Source organism: Otolemur garnettii, unplaced genomic scaffold (genome assembly GCF_000181295.1).
Source record: "Otolemur garnettii isolate 467f Iridium unplaced genomic scaffold, OtoGar3 scaffold00065, whole genome shotgun sequence".
Lineage (NCBI taxonomy): Eukaryota > Metazoa > Chordata > Mammalia > Primates > Galagidae > Otolemur > Otolemur garnettii.
Genome location: NW_003852460.1, coordinates 10,987,786 through 11,008,457, shown reverse-complemented (window position 1 = coordinate 11,008,457; position 20,672 = coordinate 10,987,786). Strand labels below are relative to the sequence as shown.

At 41.4% G+C, this 20,672-nt stretch overlaps 1 protein-coding gene across 2 annotated transcripts; it reads left to right on the top strand.

Annotated features, from left to right (window-relative positions):
- The first annotated feature begins 351 nt into the window (after window positions 1–351).
- GEMIN8 (gem nuclear organelle associated protein 8) lies at window positions 352–19,570 on the top strand. Of its 2 annotated transcripts, none has more exons than XM_023515047.1 (4): window positions 352–448; window positions 7,130–7,173; window positions 7,767–8,220; window positions 19,010–19,570. In XM_023515047.1, exons 2-4 carry the CDS (start codon window positions 7,162–7,164, stop codon window positions 19,264–19,266), a joined length of 723 nt encoding a protein of 240 aa, XP_023370815.1. In that variant the 5' UTR covers window positions 352–448; window positions 7,130–7,161; the 3' UTR covers window positions 19,267–19,570. The 2 variants fall into 2 exon arrangements, with proteins under 2 accessions (XP_023370815.1, XP_023370816.1); XM_023515048.1 differs by lacking the exon at window positions 352–448 and adding an exon at window positions 4,072–4,106.
- The last annotated feature ends 1,102 nt before the right edge of the window (window positions 19,571–20,672 follow it).

Genomic DNA, 20,672 nt, shown 5'->3' with positions numbered 1-20,672 from the left:
ACACTCCTACCATCGCCGCGTTCTAGCCACAGACATTTTCTCCTCCATCCATTTTCTAAATAACAGAGAGAGAACATTGTTTAAAATAATCCCCCTCAACAGACACACAGTTTCTTGCAGATGCCCCCGGCCAGGTCCCAATACCCGGCCCGAGAGCAGGTTCTCCCCAACTGTTCTCCGCCCCTGCCCGGCCAGAGCTCAGAGCTGAGAGACCCACCCACATTCCGTGGGCGTCCTCCGGCACAAAGAGGCCTGCGCAGCGGATGTGACGTCACCGAGTAGCCGGGACTTCCGGCGCGCCGCGGCCTCGTAGGACTCACACCGGATGCGCGTTTCCAGTACCGCCAGCGGTATCCCCTTCCTCATATCCCTTCCCCTCTGTCTTTCCCACGAAAATTAGGCACCTTGTCGCCCACCGCCCAGGATCTACAAGCTACGTGCCCACGAGGTGACTTAGGGGGCGGCTGGGTTTCCTTTGGGGAGCGAGGGAGAAGCCCACCCTGGGCTCGGCTTCCCTTGTTCCGATAAGAGCCGCGGTCTTGGTGGCCATGTTGTTACCGTAATTATTGTCATACCGCGGCAACAGGTGGAGCCATAGGCCCTTGAGATTCCTGAGTCATTACCGATTAATTGTGGGAAGGGACTAGTTCCAAAGGTTCCCAGGTCTGCTGTGCTTCCTAATCACTGAACGACTCATCCTAGACGAACTAAATCCGAAATCTTAAAAGTGGGGCTCGGGCATAGGTATTTTTCAAAGCCCCCATGTGATTCTGATGTACCGAGTGAATCTGGATTTTGCCCATCCAGTGCAGTCTTCTCAGTAGAATATCACCCAAGATAAATTCATCCTAGGAGAGATGTTTAGGATTTTTGCCCATCCACTCAAAAAAATGTGTGTAGGGGGAGGGGAGTTCTCTGTTCTCTCTTGCACTTTAACCTCTGAAGGAGGTCAGAGATTTGGGCAGAAATTATCTTGAGAACATTTGGCACCTCCAATCGTTTATGGACCTTATCTACCGAGACGGAGAATGTCTTCACCCACTTTCCTTGGTTGGTAAAGAGCTGGAGTTGAACCAGTGACCAAGGAATTGCCTCAGAAGTTCTGTGACTCCCTCAGTTCAGATCAGATAGTTCTGAGCAACTTTCTTTTTTTCAGGAATGACTTTTAAACTTGCTTCACAATCTATGCTCGGTATTTAGCTGTTTTTCACCTTAAGTCAGAAAAACATTACTTTAAAAGTCTGAAGATTAATAACACAAACAACACTTCTGGGGTTATTTATTCTCATGGCCCCCTTGAATTGTATGATGAGAGAGATACCCTTTTAAAATACCATTTATAGGCCAAGTGCTCATCCCTGTAATACCAGCACTTTGGGAGGCTAAAACAGGAAAATTGCTTGAGCCCAGGAGTTCGAGACCAGCATGAGCAACATAGCAAGAGCTCCATCTCTACAAAAAAAAAATAACCAAGTATGGTGGCCCAGAAGTGTTGTTTGTATTATTAATCTTCAGACTTTTAAAGCTATATTTTTCTGACTTAAGGTGAAAAACAGCTGAATACCAAGCATAGGTTGTGAAACAAGTCCACTCAGTCTCAGCTTCTCCTGGAACTGAGGCAGGAGAATTGCTTGAGCCCAGGAGTTGGATGCTGCAGTGAGCTGTGATCAAGCCACTGTACTCCAGCCTATGCAACAGAGCTAAGGGGGCAAATTGAACAACTGAGGCTAGAGTGTTAAGTTGGAGAGTTTACAGACTAGCTACAGAACTCTTGGAACTACTTCTCTACAATAAGAATCAGCCATAGAACAGTTGGGCAAATGAAAAAAGAACATAACTATAGTTGATTAAAGGTCAGATGAATTGAAAATATACTTAAAAACATAACATATTTAAACATTTGCTTCCTGAAAAGATTTGGTACTTTATAATTAGGTGAGTTGCCAGCTCCTCAGTGATTAGGGGGAGTAGAGGTAAGAAGAGAGTGTTGTTAGGAAACAACAGACAAGTTCAACTATTTCCACAACATCCAAAGCATGAACTATTAGCTATTTTATGCTAGAAGAAAAATAGGAAATTTAAAAGGAATAGATTGTGGAAAGCATACCTACAAATAATTGATTGTGTCCAAATGAATGAGGTATAGTTAATGCTATAAAAATTCAGAAAAGAGAGAGACTAACATAGAATTAGCATGAATATGTTTTTAGAAAGTAAATTTGAAATAAGACTCCTGAAATGTACTGGTGGCCTTAACCACTTTGTAAACTAGTCGTGGGTTTTGCTGATATGCTCTTAATTTGTAATACCTGCCTATTCAACCCTTATTCCCTCATAGTCACACTAAGTTTTGCTGTATAAAGATATACTTGCAGTGAAGTGAACGTACCTGTTTCTTCTTTAGAACTGTGTTATCATTGTGTCATTCTCAGTTATCTCATTGCCTGTTATGTTCATGAATCAAGGGGTAGCTTTGTTCTTGGTCTCATATTTCACTTTTGATTTTGATGCTAGTCACATGGGATTTAGAGAACTTCCAAATCCATTCACAAATCCATCACCCTTACTGACAAATTAAACAATGCCCTTCTGTGGGTGGAATGTCATATGTATGGGGGGGGGAGCATTATAAACTACATCCTTTCAGTCTTATGCCTTCTGCGTGCTGTGCCTTTTTTGTGACAACACTTATTGCAACATCCAGAAGAAGGTAAATTGAGATTTGGGGCTAAGGGAATGAAAAGGAAATAAAACCCAAGTTTTTGGCTCCCTCGCCCATAGGTCTTAACTGTGGCTGTTACAGATTCAGAGGTGCAGGCTTTCTGAACACAGGGGTTTATGCACTTGTAGCAGGCCTGTGCCCCACCAAAAGATGGAAGCTTGTGCTTCTGCAGGTGGAAGAAGGCCATTCAGACTTGAGCCATCTTTGATGTCCCAATCACTAAGCAGGGACCATGCAGAGCCACAGGAGGGAGCCCATGAGGACATCAAGCCTGTTGAGCTTGTCAGCCTCAGCAACCAGCCAGAGAGGGGCAGGACATAACACCCTGAGAAAGAACCCATTTTATTATTTATCTTAGTTGAGGAAGTCTTACTGCCATGTGTATTTTTGGAAGACATCTTCTCTGATAGGGTTATTAATGCATGTGCAGAGAAAGATTTCTTAGAACCACATATGACTGAATTTTTATAATTTAGATTTCTCATTGTACCTTCATTCATTTTGCTGTGGTTTCCAGTAGACCCCCTTCCTTATCCTTTGAAACAGTGTGTACTGTGGGCCTAATTAGATCTCCCAGATTCCCTGGTTGGCTCAGAGAACCAAATCAGTGGGAGCCTCATAGGAAAGATTCTACTTTCAGGGCTTTAGCTGGAGTAACTTACTTAAAGATTAACTATTAGTCTGTTTCTATATAAAATTCGAAACAGATGAGTGTTCATGTACTTAATGTTTAAAATTCTAGTGGGAAAGGAAGATAGGAAAATCTAGTTGCAGAGTCTGCATTGGAGATTTTATTCATCTGGAGTTTTTATGTATCTGGTTGCTATGACATGTCCTGGATCCTACAGTTAAAAAATACAAATATGCAATTAGAAGAATACATAATGCTGTTACTACCTCTCAAAGCCACATTACTTATTTGTGGGATTTGTTGGGTAACTTGATGGAAATAGTTTTATGCATTGAAAACTACAAGGCATTTATCTGTTCTTTGTATATTTATATGAATATAAAATATATCTTTCAAGATAAGCAATACACTGAAGAGTAAATGCAATATTTAAGGGAGGCTATGTGGGGAAATACATTGTTCAGGACTTGGAGTCTCTGTCTTGCCTGTAGGCCTCACCAGTGCTTAGTGAATGACCTCACCCCTGTTTTCTTCCTTCCTTTGGGGGCTGAGGACGGACAATGAATGGGCTCTGTACTCCCCAGGGCTCAGCTGGGTAGTGACCGTTATGCCATTGTGATCCCTGGGGAGGGCTGCTGGGTTTGGAGAGCTGCGGATCCCAGCCTCCCCTGACATTGCCAATCTCTTTTCTTTCAGCTCTGCCAGCCCATTAGAGGTTACTGTTCAGTGCATGAAGGTTTGTGCCTTCACAGAGTAAGAGACACTCCCAGGGGAGGAAGGAAATGAGAAAGAAAATTAAAGACCACTGAATGGGCATTGAAATCTGCTGGAACCGTGAATTTTATTTTCTTTGAGAGGTGGTTGGTTCTGAAAGTGTCACTAGAATATCTAGATTTATTTTAACATTAGTGCTTCAGAAACCTAGACATCCACATTAGACCCGAAAGCTAGCTGTGTAGAGAAAGTAACCAGTTTTAAAAAGTTAATAGGACCCATATTTTGAGAAGGCTCTCTCCTTCCCTTGGGAGCTGATAATAACTGATTTGCTGATTGCTTAGCAGGGGAAAATATGTATTTCTTCCAGGGAATAGATACTCAGAACTCTGTCCTGCTTTCAGAAATCTTGACACTGCTTGTGCCATCGAAGCCCTGTGGATTGATACTGTTTTGCAAAAGTTGTGTTGGAGTTGTTTATTTACTTATTCATTTATTTTTGGTTGTAATGAAGTCTTTAAATATCTGTGTAGATCTTTAAGAAATTGTTCGATTTCCTTATTTAGTCACAGAGACTATTCTTTTTTTCCCCAAATAGTACTTATTAGGAATGGGTCACTAATATTACTGTTGGGCATAATCATAGTTTTCTTCCTTCCGTCAGTCTTACTCCAGGCATAATAATTTATGGAATATTTGAGAAATGAAAAGTCCCTCTACAGATTTCCTCATGGGAAATGAAGAATAATTAGGATGTTCAGTACTCTGAGGCCGGAGTCTGTATACCCTAAAAATGTGTTGATGCAAATCAGGGATGAGAGGGGAAAACCCACAGCTTGGTTTTTGTATCTCCAGGGAGCTAAGAATTGTTTTCACATTTTTAAAGGGTTGTTCAGTGTGGGGTTTTGGCAGTTTTGTTTTTTTTTTTAAACAAAATGAAGACTTTGTGACAAAAACTGTATGTGGCCCACAATCCTAAAATACTTACTGTATGATCCTTACCAAAAAAGATTACTGACATAAAATAACAAGAGTAATGCTGAAAATGCTAAACTAAAAATAATTATAAAGCTCAATGTAAGCGGCTATTCCTTTAGACATGTTTTTCTATACCTTTTTGGATTTTTTGAGAGATTAATTTGAAATTATTCAAATCAGCTATTCAGATTGATTAATTTGAATATTCTGTAGGATTTTAGGAATTTGAAAAATACTCACAGTGTAAAAGGATATTACAAATAGGTTTTGCAATTTGGGGAGAGAAAATAAGGAAGCCAAGGGTGAAATAAGCATATTCTACATTCAGCCCCAGGGCTCTAACCTGCTGGAAGATGGCAGCAAATTTGATTGTAACTATCCCAGTGGCTAGAGCAATGAGGAAAACAGGATTGAAACAAAACAAAATTGCTTACAAAGTTTCCTGCACACCATTAGTAACATAAATTCTTCTTTCCTTAATGGTCTCAGTCTAAAAAGGGTCTAGCGCTTTAGCTGATTAGTGTATTTTATGGATAGTGGGCACTCTGGGCTGAATCTGAGCTGACTCTGCTTCAGAATCATGGCTTTGTTCAATCATCTCAGCTGGTTATCCCAGCTTCTTTCTTGCAAAAGTGCCCAGGGCATGCCTAGGTAATCTCAGAAGATGTAAGGCAGCTCATCTACCAAATTATTGGTTGGATCAAAGTCACACGCAACCTCTTGTCGGATTAACACTCCTTCCCTCTTTAAATGATAGCCATTGACATTTGAGCAGCCTGGACAACACTATGGATTACCTTGAACCTCTTAAATGGCAATCTACTTTATCATGCGTGCCTAAACTTCTGGCTCTGCAAAATGAAATGTCTCCTAGCCACCCTCATGAATCTTCAGAATCTTGGTGCTGTAACCTTTAGTGCTAGGCTGGATTTTCCAATTTTAAGGGAGAACAGGATTTAATCTACAGTAGTGTTCAATTGCAATGGTGTTTATTACATATTTGAGGTTATCAGACTTCCCAATTTGGGATAATTGATTTTTACATTGACCTGGTTCTAAGTGTGCCTTATGAGACATAGAAAGCAATCTGGATTCAAAACTCTTGTTTTCCACAAGACACACAGATGTCTCCTAGTCTTTTCTGATTTAATTTATTTGTTGCTTGTTAATCTAGAAAACAAATTTGATTAAGACACACATGGAGTTTGCTTTAATGTCATTAAGCGCTACAGGCTTTTAGATAGCTGTTCATATTTCCGTGGTAGAAATATAAAACCTGGTCTAATGAATTGGTCACTTAAAGGCTGTACCTTGCAGTGGAGCACTCAAGTATGAACTGATTTCTACCATAATTTCATTTGAGTAAATCTCAGTAGACCAGTGCTGTTTGGCAAAGGCAATCTATGTGGTGCCTTGATGGAGAGTCTCCTTGGAACAGTTTTTCCTCCTGTGAAGAGGCAGCATGGTTAGCTGTGGAGAGTGTGGTGTCACACCCTTGCTGAGAGGTGTGTACTGTAATCAAAACTAAAACAGGGCCAAACAAATTATTTTCATTTTGTGTTAGGGCACAACTAAGGCCGAGATGTCTTATTGAAAGAGGCTTCTCCAAGTCCCAAGCCTAAGGCAAGACCCAGCAGAGGTTTCTAGTCAGTTGGAAAGATGTATTTTACTCAAGGCTCAGGAAAATCTAGGTTTAACTTCAATAGTCATTGGCATGGGTTAAGGATTAGTAAATAAAGTAATAGTTGTAAATTTTTAATTCATGTTCTGTATATTATTTTGTATATACATACTAACTAAATATATGATCATTTTCATAGACTTCACTTTCAATAGGGAAACAAGTAATTGAATGCAAAACCATGCAGGGCCCTTGACCCACTTAGTCATACCTAAGGGGACCCCTTTTCACACCACAAGGTCATGACCTAAGTGCCGGAGTCTAGTAGATATGTCACATGAAAATCAGGCATTGTACTGGGAAGAGGCAACCTCGCAGAAGCTGCTTCACAAACGACAGAATGGCCACAAATATCATGTAGCTGTACTGATCAGAAGTTTACCCTCTGGTTGTTCTTTCCTAGATTCAGTGCCCATTTGGACTCTCACAAGAAGGATGGAAGCACAGGTAAGATTTTTTGTAATGCCTAAGAAGAAAAGATCAACTATAGTCTTTGAAGTCTTGGTGTTCTCATTCCATGACAGAGAAGACAAAAAAATGCATTAGAAAACTAAAACTAAAAGCACCATTGGACATGTTCCTAGACATCTCTTGTCCCAGGTGGTCCAGGCCAGTGGGTTAGTTTAGGGGGCAAAGGGGAGGAACCAAAGTCTGTTATGCTCACTAATCCATATGTTCTTGGCAGGCTATTTCTCACTTGGAACTAGTTTAATTACAGTGGGTAAAGGGGGATAAGATGATAAGCTTCAAGTGCTTATCTCGTTTTATATCTTATCTAAGAGCAATCATTGGCCCCTGTCCCCACATTGTAATCCTCCATAGCCTTACTAATTGTCCTGCAGAGATCAAGTGTGTGTGGATTGATGTCCATCGTGGACAGACTGGTCTTCTATCTTTTTGTGGCCCAATAGCATCCTCAGGTAGCATAGGTGTTTAACAAATCCTCAATAAATTCCTATTGGCTAGTTGACCCAACATTTGAAGGTTTCTCTAGTAATGAATTATTTGGTGCCTACCCTCCACCTCCTCCTATTTTGTAGGCATCAACATCAAATGCTTCTGAGTATTGGTATTCTCACCCAGCATATGCAAGATACTGGCAGCATTATCATCAAGCAATGGCTTGGATGCGAAACCACCAGAAAGCCTACAGAAAGGCCATGCAATTCTATTTCAGTTTTTCACAGCATTTCCCTTCTACAGTTTCTTCCCCAAGTTCTTGTGATAATGAGGCTAGAGATCCTCAGTCTTTCAGTGACCATCACGTAGCCCAGCAGGACTACCATCGCAGTTCACAATTCAGAAGGTCTAGGAAGCAGCGACACGTTAGCAGAAGGTTCCAGGTATCCTCAAGAGAAGAGCAAACTACCTCCCAAGATGAGGAGGAAGAGAGTGAGTCAGACGGGGAGATAGAATGTGACCTGAGCAACATGGTAATCACGGAGGAGCTCCGCCAGTACTTTGCAGAGACCGAGAGGCACAGAGAAGAGCGACGTAAGTTCAGGCCTCTGTCTCCTCATGCTTCCCCTTTCTTTGCCCTGACTTTTGCACTTCTTTTTCTTCTCTATTATACAGAGTTATTTTGTAACTCTTCATTGGGGTCCAGGTAATAGTCCAAATCCAGTCTCAAACTTGGAAAAACCATGATGATATTGCACCACTCATATAGTAATGTATTGCTCCATTCATGTTACTATAGAGGGGTACCTGAAATTGGGTAATTATAAAGAAAAGAGATTTATTTGGTTCGTGTTTCCATAGGCTATATGAGAAACATGGTGCCAGCAGCTGGTTCTAGTGAGGGCTTCAGGCTGCTTCCTCTCATGGCAGAAGGCTAAGGGGAGCCTGTGTGCAGAGATTACATGGCAAGAGAGAGGAGGAGGGAGGTGCCAGTTACAAGCACCTTTCAGGGAAACTAATAATGGGAGAACTCACTAGTGAGAGAATGGCACCAAACCATTCCTAAGAGACCTGCACCCCACAATCCAAACACCTCCCACCAGGCGCCACCTCCAACATTGGGGTTCAGATTTCAGTGTCAAACAAACCATAGCAATTAGTTGCCAGAGTTGTTTTAGCATAGGACTTCTTTTTAGTTCCATAACAAAGCTTATCCTAATAGTCTTTCTACTATTTTTGAATGTTAGACACTGTCACATAGAGCCCACATGTGTCTGTATGTTCCCTAATCTACAAAACAGTACCTCAAAGTATTTAACCTGTTTTACAAAGAAGGAAAATGAACTTCAAGAAGGTTAATGGATTGGTTCCATGGTCCACAACTAGTAATTTGCTGTTAGGATTCAAACCAAATCTATCTGACTCTACTTCCTATGCTGTTTCCTTTACACCAGGACTTGGTCCCTAAGACTGCTAGGCTCCTAAAGTACTCTTGCCATTTCTCTGGGATTTGACTTGGAGGCATTCCTGGTGTGACAGAGCTCCCGAATCTAAATAGCTCCCTTCAGAGTAGAGATCAATGTGAACCTAAACTAAAAGGCCCAGCACTTACAGCTTTCTGACGTGATTCTGTATTGATGCTCTTCCCAGGGGTTAGAGAATCATCATCAAGGTCTTATATCTCTTCAATCAGAAAGCAGAGGTTTTCTTTTTGAAATTTCTTACTTCCTTGGTACAAAGAACTAGAACTGCTTTTTGTACTCTCCTTACTATTAAAATTCCCTGGACCATTTATATTTTAAGTACCTCTGACAGATACACAAATACTTTTCTCTTTCTTATAGCCAGTATTCAGTCTCAATTTTTTTTAGTGACTTCTAATTCTTTTTTTTTTTTTGTAGTGACTTCTAATCCTATGACATTTTACGTAGAATTTTTTAGTAACACAGAAATGTACAAGCCTGAGAATGAAAGCTAGCTTTGCATCTTGAATTGTCTGCATTGTCCTGATGCTGGGCTAGCTTTTATTGATACCCCTTGGATGCCAGGAACTGAGCCATGAGCTTACAGTGTCATGTCTTTAATGATCTTTGCCTGTGATTCCTCACTAAACTAATTTGGGTCTTTGAACTTCCCTTCTTTTGATTAAACTGTTGACTTCTTTCATGCATATTAAAAGTATATCCTGGGGTGGTGCCTGTGGCTCAGAAGAGTAGGGCACTAGCCCCGGATGCCAGAGGTGGTGGGATCAAACCCAGCCCTGGCCAAAAAAAAAAAGTATATCCTGGCCAACTCAGTGGCTTGCCTGTAATTTTAGTACTCTGGGAGGCTGAGGCAGGTGGATTGCTAGAGCTCAGGCATTTGAAATCAGCCTGAGCAAGAGTAAGACCCTGTCTCTACTAAATACAAAAAAACAAGCCAGGTATAGTGATGCAGCTACTTGGGAGGCTGAGACAAGAGGATTTCTCAGACCAAGCATTTGAGGTTGCTGTGAGTTATGATGCCATGGCACTCTACCCAGAGTGACAGAGTAAGATTCTGTCTCAAAAAAAGAAAATATATCCAAACACAAATTTTTTTAAAAAGTACTTTCTATTACAGATAGAATACCTTTCCTTAATCTCCAGAAATAACTTTTACTGTTCTTCAAAATATACATACAAAACAACTATTTATCTAATTTTAAAGCATACAAGGAATGAGGGAGAGTAACATTGGAGCATGTCCACATTTCGTTGGAATATTGTTTGTTATAGCTTTTGAAAAAGAAAATGTGATGGAGATAGGGCTTATTATCCTTACCAGAAGGTAGAATGACATGTTTTTCCCACTAGAGATTGATACTTTTATGATGGAAGTTGTGTTTGAGAGTGGCAACAAACCTCAGTCATCGAAAAGAGCATTTTGAATTATCCGCTAATTTAAAATAAACCTGAGCTGTTCAATAAAAAAAAGGGATATGAAAATAAAATAATGAAATGTGTTCTTGCAACCAAAGAATAAAATGTAAGCAGTTCTGTGATGGATGGTTAACAACCATCCCTGTTCCTCCCTCTTATCATTGTCAGGTAGAATTAATTCTAGGTAGCTAAACAAAGTCATGGAAATTACCTGCTAAGTCATGCCTGTCTTTGAATAAGTGAAGTGTTTCAGTGTTAATTATAAGCCTTAAATCAGAGGTCAGCAAATCTTATCCCATAAAGGGCTACAATTGCAGTCATTCTGTGGGACATTTGACTTCTAGAACCATGAGACCATAAATTTCTGCTGTTCTAAGCCACGCACACAGTGTATGGTACTTGATTGTCACAGCACTAGGAAACTAATACAATCACCCTATTATTTGGGAATTTTCTCTGTTCTCAAATGCCATCTGCGACTGGGACATAAAGAAAACCACACGGGTCTTGTCATCTCTGTTAAGGAAATGTGTTACATATTTGTTTTACTGTGATCCAGATAGCAAACCATCACAAAAAAGGAATTTTATGAAAACCCTTGCAACCTCCATTTTTAACCTTACTCCCCAATATCCATATTATTATTTGACAGTTATACATAGGCATCTGTGGTGGAACTGCTCAAATCACAGGGTTTCAGCCTTGCTCCACCACTCACTAACTGGAGGTTCTCATCCTCTTGTGGGTTCCCCTTCCCTCCCTTCACTGCCCTGTGCTGCAGTCTCCTTGTCTATGAAATGGGGATCTTAATTAATGGGCAGTAATTACAGCTATTAAATGAGAGCATCTGAAAAGGTTATAGATTGGTACCTGCTACCAAGTCAGTGCCCAACAAATATTTGTTCTTCTGGTCAGTTGCTGATAAACCCATCCTTTGGCATGTTTTATTAACCGTCAGTTGTTTTTACTCTGATAGTGCTTGATCGAGATTCTGCATTTTTTAATAAAGACATTCCGTGATTTTGAAAAGGTCGTATATTTCTGCTCTAGGCAGCACTTTTCAAACTTTGAAACTGATTTAGAACGTTAAAAACATGAGGGACAGACCAAGTTTTGGTGTCTGTCAAATTTAGTCATTAACACAGTTCTGAGTCCTGTTTCAAGGATGTTCATGCATGATAAATATACTAAAGTGCATGCACTGGGAACCTGAACCCACTTCCATATTTCTAATAATCGCACTATAGATTCTTTGTGCTTTTAAAGTGTGTAGTTATAGCATGATTTAAAACTCCTGTCCTAGAGTCTCTGTCATGCTTGCCTTCCCTGAACGCATTAGCAGGTCTGTGGGAGATGTGAGAATTGTCCAGCAAGGGTGAGAACAGGCTGAGATTAGATTAGAGTCAGACGATCATCTAGCGGTCTTTATTAGAAGATGCCGCCATGGTCTGAGCCTGTACAATAAGAGAATAATGGGCAGTAGGTCACTAGCAGGACTTTTTTTCACCAGTACGTTTGGTGGGTACAGGATGAACAGGTGTTCCCTCAAGCATTAATGAATGACAGAATTCATATGTAAGTAATCTGAATGAACGCCCACAATGCTTTCCAATCCATTACCTCCACTAGGAATTTTCATGGAGAGCCACTTACATACACAGTTGGGGAAAGCTTTAATAAAGAGATAAGGGACCTGGGTAGTGTGAATAATTGGTTAAAGTTTTTTGTTTTATTTTACTCCTGAAACCACTAGAAGCTATTTGTTTAATAAAGGAAGCTTTAACTTTGAACATGAATCATTTCAAAAACACAGACTCTTATTAGCAAGGGAAAATATAACTAAATTTGAAAGATTCAGCTTTTCAGTATTTTTCATTTCCACAGGAACATTTAGGTTATACAATTCGTCTTCTGAGTCTTATTTTATATTTTCATGGGATAAATTTGGACAGCATGTTCTTTATTATGGCTACTTGTATCCAGGTAGTGTCTAATTTAACATATAAGTAGGATAAGAACTTCTTTTGTGCAGTGGAAACAAGCATGCTTTTGATTATATGTCATCATTTCTTAACAAGAGATTTCTGTGAAGTAGACAGTTGTAAGATTTTAAAAGTTGCCTTTGTTTTCAGGTATTTCTAAGGAGAAATAACTGTTAAGAAGAGCATCATTTTAATGGATGGGCACAGTGGCTCACGCCTTTAATCCTAGCACTCTGGGAGGCCAGGGCAGGTGGATTGCTTTAGCTCACAAGTTCGCAACCAGCCTGAGCAAGATCGAGACCCCATCTCTTCCAAAAATAGGAAAAACTAGCTGGGCATGGTGGTGCCTACCTGTAATCCCAACTACTCAAGAGGCTGAAGCAAGAAGGATCACTTTAGTCCACGAGTTTGAGGTTGCTGTGAGCTATGATGCCACAGTACTCTTACCAGGGACAACAGAGTGAGACTCTGTCTCAAAAAAAAAAAAAGTATCATTTTAAAGTCATAAATGGCAATCAATTAAGACTGCCAGATTATCTTCCTAATACTTAGACGGAAAATGAGTCAGGTTATCATATCTGGCTGAGAATAATGTCCTGTGACACAAACACTGTCACTGTTTGGGGTTGAGCCAATCAGGTATTTTTCTTTTTCTTTTCTTTTTTTTTTTTTTTCTGCAGTTTTTGGCCTCGGGTTGGGTTTGAACCCGCCACCTCCAGCATATGGGGCCGGCGCCCTACTCCTTTGAGCCACAGGCGCCTCCCCAATCAGGTATTTTTCATCTTTGTTTTAAGAGGAAGAAGTTGGGCCCGAACAGGGTCATATTCCCAAAAGGCTGAACCACAAATCAACTTTAGAATGATACATAGAAGAACATCCTCGGTGTGCTCCATGATTACTTCTTATGTACATAAGGCATCAAACCAGTGATGCAGGCAGTCAGAGGAGGAGCACCACAGGGCAGCTGTGGAGTGGACTGTGTACTTGGCTTTGAGGGATAGGTTGATTTGGAGTGAGAAAAGGAAAAGTTCACTCTTAACCTCAGCTTTCAAAGTGCTGTTCTTACCAAAGGGCCCAGATGCGTTTTAGTTTGTGGCCGGGGCTGGGTTTGAACCCGCCACCTCCAGCATATGGAGCCGGCGCCCTACTCCTTTGAGCCACAGGTGCCGCCCCATATGCGATTTTTATACCTTTGATGAGAGCCATCTGGCTCCATTATGTGTCCACTCTAGAAGGAAGGTTTAGACTGTAGTGTTCATAATGAGCCTTTGGTCAGTCTGCTGGAAACCCACGTGGTTCTCCCTCAGTACACACTCTATGGGAAACCTAGAGGATATGGCGGAGCCTGTGGCCCAATGTTTAGTGAGCTATTTTGGTTTAGTCTGTGAAGTTGAAGGATTAAATCACACTGATTGAGCATGATCTTGCCATGTGTTTGTTTTGTCTAGCGCAGATATTCAGAAGTGCACAAAAGCAGTGAGCTGATATGTGTTAAATGGTGGCCTAAGAAAAATGTAAGGGAGGGATGTCGATACATTTTTGTTGTGATTGTCCACTAACTTTGGGTTTGCATTTGTCCTGGGGCAAAGGACGCGGGATGAGAAGACCAATTACAAGTGGCCATGGTTCTGTGTGTAAGCACCTGTGTTCTGGGTGGTTACTGACAGGCCAGAAATGAGGTGCTGCCATCATTAATTTTGGCAACACAGCAGAGTATATAATCTGAGAGACATGCTTGCCAGTCCTAGAAAAATGATGGAAAATAACACCCCCGTCCTTGGCATTCATTGTTTTAGTGTTTTATCCTCTAAAATGTTCTGCCTTTGGGCTCTTTATCTGTGGCATAATATTGAATGGATTTTTTACTGCTATTTAAAATTCTCTAAAGCAGCAGTTCTCAACCTGTGGGTCGCAACCCACAGGAACTGTATTAAAGGGCCACGGCATTAGAAAGGTTGAGAATCACTGCTCTAAAGTCCTTGTAACTTCCCCTGATTTTTTTTTTCTTTTATAAGCTATAAGGAACTACGTACACTGGTGTAGATCTATAGATTGAAGTGAGAAATATCAAGATCATGTATCCTAAACCCAGACAGACTCTGGTCAAGTGTTCCTTAATAATGCCTATGTACTGCTGTTTTTCTTGTTCCAACCCTATGTGTATATTAACCTTTATCTCAGTTCTCTAGAGTTGCTGTAACAAATTACCACAAACCCAGTGGATTAAAACTACAGACATTTATTCCCTCATAGTTCTAAAGGCTAGGAGTCCAAAGTCAAGGTTTCAGCAGGGTTCTGTTCCCTCCACAGGCTCTAAGGCCTTGCCTTTTCCATCATCTTGTGTCTCCTTGTGTTCACTCTAATCTCTGCATCCACATTTACCTGCCATCCGCCCCCTTTTCTGTCTCATGATGACACTGTCATTGGATTTAGGGTCTGCCCTAAGCCAGTACGATTCTTTAATTACATCTGCGAAGAAGATCTTGTTTCCAAATAAGGTCACAGAGTGAACATGAATTCCGAAGGGACACTATTCAATCTACTACAACCCTGTTTTAAAGCTGGAATGAATCTTAAAAGAGACTCAGATTTGGATTAAAACAAATTCCCTTGGCCAAATACCCTATAAGAAAAAGTGCTTGGGAACATTGAGTCCTACAGCTGTTTTCAATAAAAATGCCCTACCCATGACAAGGCAGCTGTTCAGTTATGTCGCAAGTGTGATGTTCGTGCTTCTCTGCTCCCTTCAGTCAGATGATTCTCCATCTGACCGAAAGGAGATGGACCCTCACCTTGCTTTGACAGAAAGAAAATTGCCAGTGACTGAGAATCCTTTCTTTCCCTGGGAGGAAGCGAGAAGTAGGATGCAGAGTAAGTAGTCACTTTCAAACTCAGATAATCCATTCTAAGGTTTCCTCGGTCCCCTAAGTCACTATGCACTAAAGTGCTTTCAGATACTGTCTGTGGCCATCCATGCACAGCTGGCCTGAGGTTACTTGTTCTTAAACAACTGGTTTTTACATTTGTAGTGCAGCCTTAGGACTGTTTTTTTTTTTTAATTGTGTTATTAAGTAGAGGTGAAGCAGCTCAAATGTAAGGGATGAGAGTTTGAGCTGGGCGTTATAGCTCAGTAGTTAGTGTGCCAGCCCTGCACAGGGGCAGCAAGTTCGAACCTCACCTGGGCTTGATTAACAAAAAAATAAAAAGGGAACACCCCCAACTTCTTGGTCCTCCTCTTCCCCAGAGCCCCTCTGCCTGGGAGGCTCTGAGGAACCCCCAAGGTGGGCAGGTCGGCCCAGCACTTTTTGAGATGTGAGCATCTGTTTCTCTGTCCCTGGATTATCATCATCTTCCTTTAATAGCATCTGGAAGGGAAAGGGTTGTTTTCTCTTGACCTTCCATAATGTATAGCCTTTGTCTGAACATTCAGCAACCATTTCCTGAACGCTTGCTTTGTGTCAGGTCCTGCATCTTCCTCCCTGGACTAGGGGTACAGAAGTAAGTAAAGTTGACAGTGCCCTTTCCCATAAATGACCCCCAGGCAACAGGTTCTTGCCTTGTAGGTCAGTGTTTTAAGGCAACTGTCAACTATGCAAGAAACCATGAAACCTCCAAATCTCTTGAGAGGCAGGGAGGGGACAAGGGTTCAGCCTTAAATTTTCATGAGGAAGCCTGAGTGGGAGTGATACAAATGGAGAGTCCAGGAAGAGGGCTATGTCTTTTATTGCTATGCTTTATTAAGAACTAAAATCCTGTATTTGTGACCCATGAGCAGATGCTAAGCGCAAACTTGCAAAATTGTGCAGCTTCATTGTCTACTGAGGTTGCTTTGTGTTGACATCATGTTTTGTTCCCAGATGTCAATAAAACATCTCTCTGCATGTAATTGTTACGCCTATTCAATATCTGTAAGATGGATTTTATCGGAAGAGTAGCAAAAAGAAGCATAATTCTAACCCTTTTAAATTATAGGAAAAAGAAAAAGATGCAAAAATACAAAGATTAAATGCACATAGCCTAATAGCCGAGAACCAAGATCCCAGTAGGATTGGGATCATCTCTAGGCAGAAGAGATGAAGAAGAAAGCTGGAGGATTGGTAACGTGCTCAAGGCTGCTCACAGCTAGAAGAGGAATCTGTTGTGCTAAGTCAGGAGAGCCAGGCCTTCAAAGAATAGTCCTTGAATAAGTGATCCTTCAGCCAAATTCCACCTGTCATGGAGAACCAGAGCAGGGCCATCAGTCCACTCCCCGCCCAGTCACTTTTTTTTTTAATTTAAAAGATGATGTACATAACACATATAAATATTTATATACTAAATAACAGTTTCAAAAGCTCTAGATAAAACTGAGAGAAATAACTATAATAGATCACAACACTATCAGTCTATGGCATTTATAGCCAACAATAAGAAAACTGAATTTGAATAATATAATTTAATTGGCTGAGTAAACACATTCACGGGTCACTCTTCTTAAGAAGTGTTGCGTTTGCAATTTTTAGAAGAGGCGAGTGTGAAAGCCCTGTGCAAGTTCTTTGTGACTGAACATACCTCACCAATCCTACTGCCCACCCCCAGACCCAGTGTCCTGGGTCCCCCTTCCTCTGCCTCCTGAAAGTGCCAAGTTACACTTTCTTTCAGAGTTGAGTTGAATCATTCCAGGACAGAGGCAGGAGAAAAACACCTCCAGAGAGAAGCTAGTTCCTGGAGGGGCTTCCACCCCAGCCTCAGCACCAGGAATGCACAGGCAAATTGTGGAAATAAGAAGCAGCCATGGCAATAGTCAAGTGTTTATTCTAACCTACTGTTTGATTTTCTGTCTTCCCTAGACGTTAGCTTGGAAGTCAGGGATATGTCTGGAAATGGCCATTTTCTCTGGCTAGGTAGGACCCAGTTCATCAACTCCCACACCAATGTAACAGAGCTCATTTTAGGGGGCATAGAATCTAAACACCCAAGAGAACTGAACCACTTATGATATGCTAGTGAAATATGGCAGAAAGGCCAAGATGTAGAAACAAATGCTTATGGATCTCCCATTTACTTGCTTACTAGGCCAGGGTCTGGAGTTATGCATTTCACAGTAAATCAGTCTCATATCTTTTCTGTGGATGAGGTAGCAATTATGCAGCATTTATTTTGTTTGATAGTTGTTTGGGTTATCCATAAATTCCTTAGGTAAAAATAAACTATAGATATCATAAGATATTTATAAAAAACAAGATTTATGAGAGTTACTATACATAGCCTTATAAATATCTTTCCATTCATACTTGATTAGCTCACTGCCAGGTTCCCTTCCAGGTACTTGTGGAGAGAGGCACAACAAAGAAAGAATGATTTATGTCATGCTTTTATTTCCCTATGGCCATCTTTTCTCTGTATCTGGTAGCATATCTCTAGGTAGCCATAGCAGCTCCAGAAGTGCTTTCTTCTAGCAATTTCTCTTTTTGACAGAGCCACTTATAAAATCTACAAAAACTGGCTAAATTTTACCTTATGCAGCATTGCATCGTTGATATTTTTGTGTAGCTGTTTACATACAAATAAAAATTAGGACATTGGGACTTGCCAAGGTACAAAATATAAAGGAGGAATAAGTTGGATAAATACATCTTGCTTTACAAGAATCCATTTAAATTAGTAGGATGAAACTATGTAACTACATCACTGTGGTTGAACCTAGGCTCACCTGTGAAGTGGAAAGTCAAATCCCATCCTGTAAAGGCCAACGCACTACTGTGATTTGCTAATACAGCAGGAAGATTAGAAGTCGGAGGTCTTAATTTCACTTGCAGAATTGCCCTTTGTTCGCCTTTCACCTTCTACAAGTGTTGAGTCATTTACCCTCCCATTGCCTGGTATGATTTGTGTTTTTTGAATCTGCAGGAGGCTCCTCAGTGTCACCGCATTGTATTAGCAGCACTTGTTCTTTTCCAGGTTACCTAAAATCAATACCTCTCCCACAGGGTGGTTTTCACTCTCCTCACCACCCCACGTGTGGTGGTAAGTACTGTGGCTGGCAGTCCCGGACTTTGCCGTAAGCTCTCCATTTCCATGCTGACCTGGGACAGTGTTTGAAACCAAGCAAGCTCCATCAGCCTTTCCTAGCTGGGCAGGTTGTGGGCAGGCCTTGCAGATAAAAAAGAAGAAACCCAGGTGGTTTGTTTTTCTTTTGTATTTTCAGTGTTTGAGGCAGAGGTTTGCTAGTTCGGGGTGACAAGTTTCCTCATAGCTTTCTGCCATTTCCATCAGTGTATAATAACCCCTTGGTAAGTGTACAGTGAGCGTCATAACAAGTAGATAATCTGCAGGTGACACATCAGAATCTAAGCATGTCAGCTGGCACACCATGAGAGGAATGGTGAGGGCCCTCAGGGGGCTACAGATGGCACATCCTTACTGTGCTGCCCTCCTGTGTGTGCGCAAGCACGCACACTCATGCGTGTTCACCCTCATGTTCCTGTTTGTGCTCATGTTCACGTTCATTCTTATTCTCAGGGCGGCAGCAGCAGCTGGACGCACAGCGCCTGGATGACTATGTGAATGCCGACCATGACCTATGCTACAACCTCCATAGGTCAGTCAACCCCCCGACTGAGAGGCCGGGCGAGCGGCGCAAGGCCGAGATGAAGCTCTTGTATGGGGACAGCGCTGCCAAGATCCAGGCCATGGAGGCGGCGGTGCAACTGAGCTTTGACAAGCACTGTGACAGAAAGCAGCCCAAGTACTGGCCTGTCATTCCCCTGAAGTTCTGAGCTCTGGGCTCAGGGACCCCTGCGAGTGCTGTCTGCATAGGGTCCCCAGACTTACCCCCTTCCTTTTGGGTATACTCCCTTCATCTTACAGTTATCAGGAAAAAGGAACTTTATGCTAAGATACTACCATGTTCACCAGAATCCCAGTGGGCACTCACAGGGTAGAGGTAATACTCCTGTCACTTAGAATTGAGCAGGACCTATACTGTTGCCAATATGAGAAATTTTCTGACAGAAGATGATAATTTTGTGTCTCCTGCATTGGTTTCTGATGCTGATAACTGTTCAGTTCGTTAAAGTTCTTGCCTACAAATGCTGTCTAATGTTTTGTCTTTTCATATTTTCTTCTGTCTTTAACCAGCCTGAACCTGCCCAGTGCTTTAAATAAGCCAGATGTCTTCTCTAACTCCCAACTCTTTTAGCCCCCAACTGAAAATGGTCCAAGCACACAGTGAGACAAATATTTCTCTCCACTGCAGTGGCCAGCCAGAGAGTCCCTACTTTTGGCTTTGCAATTACTCAAGCCTGCCCTTGTGTGAAAGCAGCCACAGACCATGAGTAAACAGGTAGGTGTGGCTATGTTCCCATAAAACTTTATAAAAAACAGGCCTTGGGCCACATTTGGTCTATAGATGGTAGTTTACCAACCACTACTTTCATGGAATAAAAATCACTTGTCTGGCATTCTTGTTATCTCATCTCTACAGAGCTTAAATGTCTTACAGAATTCAGAGCAAAGGACAATAACTCCCAAACCTGGTCCCTTCAGCAGGCAGTCTCCTCTATTACAGAAAATGCGTAAATGAGCTCTTACTATACAGCAAATACTGTGTTAGTAAGGGAATACATTCCTGAAAATGAAAATCTAAAAGTTGATGGAGCAGGTCATTTATAAAAGCCAGCTGCCTTTTTAAATAAGTTATTACAGTGCGTTGCCGGGGTGAGCCCATGTTGACCTGAGAAGATTAGCACATCCATCAAAGGTTGCTGGAAAGATTTAGTATTGACATGTTTCTCCCTGAAAACACTTAGCTTCACACTCAGCCCCTGCCCTGAGACAAATGCATTGCTTTCCTCAGCCCCAGGTGCTTATTTTTCCAAGCTCTCATTTTATTATTGGAGTTGCAATTTGTGTGTAGGTATTGTAGACAAAAATGAGAATTAACTCCCTCGAGATGACACATAATGAAAATTTCAAATCTTAAGTATTTTCCCTTTTTCTTTTAAACTCATACTATGCCTAACTGTAAAATAAATGTGACTCAGACACAAGTACAGATGAAAGCCAGTAATCACACGTGCTTAGCTGAGCCTGAAATATTTCTTCAAAGGACTCCTGCCTTCCCCCAAACAAATCTTGCTGACCCCACCCCTGCTGGCTTTGTGACCTGGGGTGAGTTACTTTC